Below are 6,000 nucleotides of genomic sequence, written 5' to 3'. Positions count from 1 at the left end.
GGACACTCTCGATACGGCCCAACTGTCTCTCCTAGCGGCGTAATGGGGCTGATGCTTGTTGTGCCCTTGCTGACACCACAGCTTAGAACGGGGGGAATTAAGGTTTCATTCAAGACAACCAAAGGGGAACCCAGCCCTGCATGAGGCGGATCGATCACGTGATGCTAAACAGAATTGCCCGAACAACGCGATCATGCCAGAGCGTGACGCCATCTACCGAACGAGAAAAAAACAAACTCATTTCCTTCCCTCCACCTCAAGGTTCTCACTTTTTGAGATCTTTGTAAAATAGAACACAGACAGCAAAGCCAAGCTAAGGGGAGGCTGAGGAGTTAGGAACCCCGCCCCAACGAGAACTCGCGTATTTTGTTGGGGTGTCTTCCATGGTTCCTGTCTCTAACTGCAAGAGCCGTCACCTCGCTCTCAGCTGAGTATCCACCAGCTGCTCCTGAGCACATCACACTCCGGCAAGAGGTGCTGTGTACTCGTTGGGGGGAAAAAAGGAGAATAAAATGGGTCTAGAAGTGGAGGCAGAGAGAGAGTGTGTGTGTCTGTTTATCTCTTTATGTCTGCATGTCTTTGTCTATCTGTGTATGTCTGTATGTGTCTCCATGCCTGTAATTGTTTTTAGCCTGCAAGCTGACAGCGGTAACAGTATGTACATATGTGTTCCTTTTTTAAAAACAAGACGCAGTTGCAAGAGTGTTCCTGTCCCTTTCTCCTGCTGTCACCGTAAAATCTGTGGTTACTTAGAGGCATCTGATTCCCACCGTACTCATCTTTCAGTTCAGGAGGTCACCTTCTTTTAATAATTAAGACCCCAGAAAAGCATCAGCTTAAATAGAATGTCATGAGAATAATAATTGGCGGTCAAGCATGTTTGGGGAAAATAACCATTATGTAGATTTAAGAAAAGATTTCAGTTGTTCTCCCTGGGCCTGAAAGCTCTGCCTTTAGGGAATGGTTTTCTCGGATCACCTGCAGAATCCTCTACCTACCTTGTCTGCCTTCTGCTCAGAGGCACATTTTGTGACTTTTATTCCTCAAGGATAGGCTCCTCTGAATTTCGCTATTTTTTTCCTTTTTAGTTTTCCTACTTAGAGAAGCTTCTGTTGGTCCACGGGGCCTGGAGCTACAACCGGGTGACCAAGTGCATCCTGTACTGCTTCTACAAGAATGTGGTCCTGTACATCATTGAGGTAAGAACGGAGATTTTTTCTCTTTGAAGAGGAGGGCCCTTTCCCAGAGCATCTGTGGATATTTAAAGCATTTCAATGAAGGGGTTTGTTAATGTAAAATTAAAGAAGAGATGCAGCTGTAACGTACTAAAACCGCGGTTTCCGTGAGCTCCCAGGCGGCTTGGGGGACCATCAGGTCTGGGTCCTCTGTCCTGTGCCCAGAGCCGGCATCTGCGGCCGTCCTTGCCCGCGCAGCTGTGCCTGCCTCCCTTGCACGCCCCCTCGTTCCTCTGTTCTTTGCCCTGCTTCTTCCTTTGTGTCCTTGGCCGGAGCAGAATGTGGCTGTCACACACCCCTTCCAGGTGGGCAAAGCCTGGCCAGCCAGGCTGCCACCTTCCCTGGTGGACAACGAGACGTTGCGGGGCAGCTAGTCGGGTTTTTCCTTCCGAGAACAAACAGGGCTGACTTCTTGCTGTGTTTCTGTGGACTCGGCCGGTTTCCTGAGCATCCGTTTGCTGCTTCTGAGCTTCGTGGACACTGGTCCTTACCTGGCAGGGTGTGGCAGCGAGGGAGTGGGGAGTACGCCAGCAAGGTCATTGAGAACGTCACAGTGAGCTCGATGCCATCGTCACACATTTCTCAAGATGCTGATTCAGTTACAAGTAAAACAAATGTGCTTGCTAGAGGGCTAGGCCCAGGAAAAAGTGGACACTTTATGTTTGCTATCAGTACCGGCCACCCTGTTCTTCCTTTTTAGAGCAGCTCTGCTATAAAGGTGCAGCTTTTGAGGCCATGATGACGAGTAGATTTCCAGATGTGTTTAGAAAAGAGGAAGCAGGCAGTCTGTGGAGGAATGCAATCCTAATGGTGTTTTAATATCTCATTCTGTTATGGGTTGTTTTATGTTTGATTTCTCAACTCTTGGCAAAATAATAACCAAGGCAGAGATCAACTTTTCCTGATGCACTCTCTTAAAACACTCAGTTCAGATAATGTAATAAGTAGCTTGCTAATGTAATTATGACGGTTTCTTTACCAAGTCCTCTGATCTTTCCCACTGAATCATTTAGGTCAAATATATAGATTCATGTTACTCATCTGGTAACTATTATTAAATTGCTAAAGAATAATTTTCCCAAGTTGTGCAGGTTCTTCACTGCACCAGGCTACACAGCCAAAAGGGGAGATGAGGCAGAAACGTAGCCTTTGTCGCTTCATCTCTCGAGCTGCCCCGAGCCCACCCAGAAACAGCAATGGGTTTTCCATTGCCTGGGGACGGCCTGCTTGCCAGGTATGTGCCCAGGATGTGGCTGCCTCTGCAGGGGCACGCCTCTTCCGGTTCACACAAAAGCTCCTGGGGGCCGGGAAAGCCCTGATTCTCAAAGAATGGTCCAAGCAGTAGAAAGAGATCTGGTCGAAGTCCTGAAAACTGACCTGTTCTTCCTACTTGGAATCTTTTGTGTCCTGTCTGCCGGTGTTAAACAAATAGGTGTTATTTCTCTAGGAAGTACATGCCGCAGGGCCTTGGGAGACTCGGAGTTATAATTGCCATTTTATACTTCTCTGCGAAGGTCACAGAAAAAAATAACTGCCATTTTACTCAGTATAATGAGGTTAAAATCAATAATTTAAAAAATTATCCCTGATTTGTCTGCTGCGTTTGTGCTGTAATATTGAACTCAGTCCACTCTGGGTAAGAACTTGTAGATGTTGGTGTGGCAGTTGTGGAGTTTCTCTCTTCTTCCCGCTCTTATTTTTACAGTGCCTTTTTGGCACTTAAAGATGTCTGTCCGCCTCCTTCTCCCACATTTTTTTGCATCTGTGATAGGAGTCACTCCTAAATGTCACTTTGGGTCATAGATGATAGTGCGAAGGGGTATTGGAATTCCTGTTCCTGTAGGCCAGCCCACGGTTCCCAGCATTTTGTGCTCCTGTAGCTCTTCGCTTTGCAAGGTCTCTTAATAATCTGGTTTCGCTCACAATCAGCAAATTACAGATAGTCTAGACTTCTCATGGAGACATTCTGCGTGGCGCTCCCAACACTTTCGCTTTCAGACCATCTCTCGGGGCCCCTTCTTAGTCATTTACACCTACTATCTTGCCGGCTTTTTTTAAACTTGAAGTGGGCTGAGGCTGAGAAGAGTACAATTTTAATCTGTCTGAAAAATTCCGTTTGGAACAGGGCCCTGAAAGTGCCATGCCAGTGCCTCAAATTAGCATTTTAGTTGTAGCCAGCAACAGTTGTTAATGGTCTTTTGTAAACTGCCTTTTTAAACATTCTTTATAAAGCTTAAAAAATGTAAAAAGTCTCTACCACTCTGAACCCAATTTTATATTTAGTATTTCTAGGAAATATTCATTTGAAAATCAAGAAAACAAAATCCTCGGCTGAGCCCAAGCTCAGACCAGGTCTACCATTGCCAGATACCTCCTTTGCATCAACATGCTCTTATAATTTTAGAAATAGGAAAGTATTAATACTGCTTGCATACTATTTTAGTGTGTTTTGAACTGTAAGAGCAAAGATTATTGTATGTTGATTTGCTCATTTGCAAAGAACACTTTTTTGTTCTAAAGGTAACCTTATAATTAATTAAGTGACAATAAATTAAATACATTACTTATTTCTCTTAAACAGTTTTCTTATAATTCAAGGAGAGTTCCTTTGCAATAGGCAACATGTTCTCATCGTAAATGTCTTCTGAGATACGTAACTTCCAGTCACTTAAAAATAGTTTAAAAGCAATTTGGCAAATTAAAAAAAATGCACACGCGTATGTACACGACACACGTTTTATGGCCTTAGCGGTTATTACGGGGATCACTCTAGGACTCGAGCTGCCAGTGAAGGCTGCGGGGAAGAGCTGCGAGCCTGCGGTGCAATGCAGCCTCCTCACATGCTGTACCAGCCTTCCTGTGCGAGGAACATGGGATGGGCTCAGTGCTGTGTGGAGCACAGAGTTCTCTGCTCCCACTCCACGCCCCGTACATATTATCTGTCCTGACTTTTTTCTTTGCAGTTACGCAGATATTTGTGTGTACAAGCAAGTCAGAGTTTTTACGTAAAAGCTGTCGTGCTGTGCAATATTTCTGCAACTCACGTTTCGCCTAACAGCATGTTCTGGAGATCGTGCCCAGGACCACGTATAAAGCCCATGCGTGCATTTCACAGTGTGATTTCCTGCAATTGGTTTGACCATTCCCTGCCCTGATAAACCTTCCAGTCATCTCCAGTTTCATTCACAAGAAGCTTTGTGGAATAGCAGCTTTCTCACCATGCGGGCCATCACTGTTCCACCAAAGTGATAGTGATCTAATTAGACTCTTTTCACCACAGAGCCTGGAACATAGCACATGCTCAATTTACGTATTTTTATCTGTACAGCAGGTTCTTCCTTGCCGACAGATCTTACCTAGTGCTTGTTGAGCATGCCACATAAAATTTAATCAGGCCAAAATAACCATTGGTTCAAGTGATCTAAAAAATAGGAACAAAATGATGGGACCTGTGGTTTTGTGGTGTCTCTGTTAATAGGTAAAACTAAAACTGTGTGCAACCTTTGCCTCCATCCCCTCTGCTACTGCCTTAATTTAGTAGTTTCACCTTGTGCATTGCAAAAACCACTGGTTTCTCCTCCTCAACCATCTCTAATGCAGCCAGGATAAGACTTCCGAAACACACATCTGATCGATTGCAGTGTCTGGCACAGTATCTGGAACAGAAGTACTCACAAATGCTGGCAATGAATGAGCGAGTGAATGCGCTACTCTCTGCAGACCCTTCCAAGGCTGGCATGTCCCCTGCTCTCTCCCTTTTCACCTGCCCTCTGTGGTCTAGGTCCCAGCTGTCACCAGCTCATCTGTCACTCATCCCCCTGACTTTGCTTCTCGTCGGTGTTATTTAAGTATAATAAACATACAGAAAAATACACCCTTTTTAAGTGTTCAATGATATGAGTTAAAACTGGATTTTTATCATTAGAAACAGACTGGTGATTTCCTGTCTGCCCCCCCTCAGATGATGACAAGAGTGTCACAAAGAGCTCTGGAGATGGGTGGCGGTGGTGGTTGCACAAGGGGGGGAATGTGCTGGAACTGCAGAACAAGTGTGAACCGCTGGCACTGTACACTTAAAAACGGTTAAAGTGGTGGACTTTATGTTGTATGTGTTTTCCCACAATAAACAAAAGAAAAAGAAATTAAAAAGTCGCAGGCATTTTGCTGCTTTCATCACTGTGGGGGAAACAAAAATATGTAAAGACAGATCATATGCTTTGGGGAGCTTGTCGAAGGTTCGGAAAACAAATTTTACACGTAGTTTTGTTTTGTATTAAACTAATTAAATGCTAAGTTTCATGGCTGTGGCCAGATGGGCCATATTTCTCAGAAGGCAAAATCCTGCTGTGGGCTTGAACTCTCAGAGCTTCCGAGCCCTGCGGGCAGGTGGGACTCCGGTCAGCCAGCTGGGGGGGCAGGGGGGCGTCCCTGTGTGTCTGGGTTAGGGGCTGGGATGGGATAAAATTAGCCAAGGGAGGGAGGGCTGGGTGGGGGATGTGAGTGGCCAGGGAGGGGATCTGAATATCTCAGTGGGAGTCTTGTTGCTATTAGAAGCTGGGATTCGTTTTTTTCCATTTTGGAATAGGCAAGTTACATGGTAAAGGCAATTTAAGAAAATTTGTCTGTCAATATGTATGTAGGGAAGATTGTAAACATAAATATAATTTTGTAGTTTGAATCCTGGAGCATAAATCATGACCATTGTGTAACTATCTCCCCGCATAATTTTTAAGCAGAAAGCAAAGACTGATTTTTAAAAACTCTT

The 6,000-nt window shown here is 44.9% G+C and overlaps 1 protein-coding gene across 1 annotated transcript in view; it reads left to right on the top strand.

Moving 5' to 3' along the window:
* LOC105814782 (phospholipid-transporting ATPase IB) overlaps window positions 1–6,000 on the top strand; it is a 478,735-nt gene that overhangs the window by 282,062 nt on the left and 190,673 nt on the right. Inside the window, exon 26 of the mRNA XM_012649872.1 lies at window positions 1,089–1,199. Coding sequence (XP_012505326.1) covers window positions 1,089–1,199 — 111 coding nt within the window. The remainder of the gene's footprint in view (window positions 1–1,088; window positions 1,200–6,000) is intronic.

The sequence above is a fragment of the Propithecus coquereli genome, unplaced genomic scaffold, assembly GCF_000956105.1.
Source record: "Propithecus coquereli isolate 6110/MARCELLA unplaced genomic scaffold, Pcoq_1.0 Scaffold306, whole genome shotgun sequence".
NCBI classification, from domain to species: Eukaryota; Metazoa; Chordata; class Mammalia; order Primates; family Indriidae; genus Propithecus; species Propithecus coquereli.
This window is presented reverse-complemented; position numbering and strand designations above follow the sequence as displayed.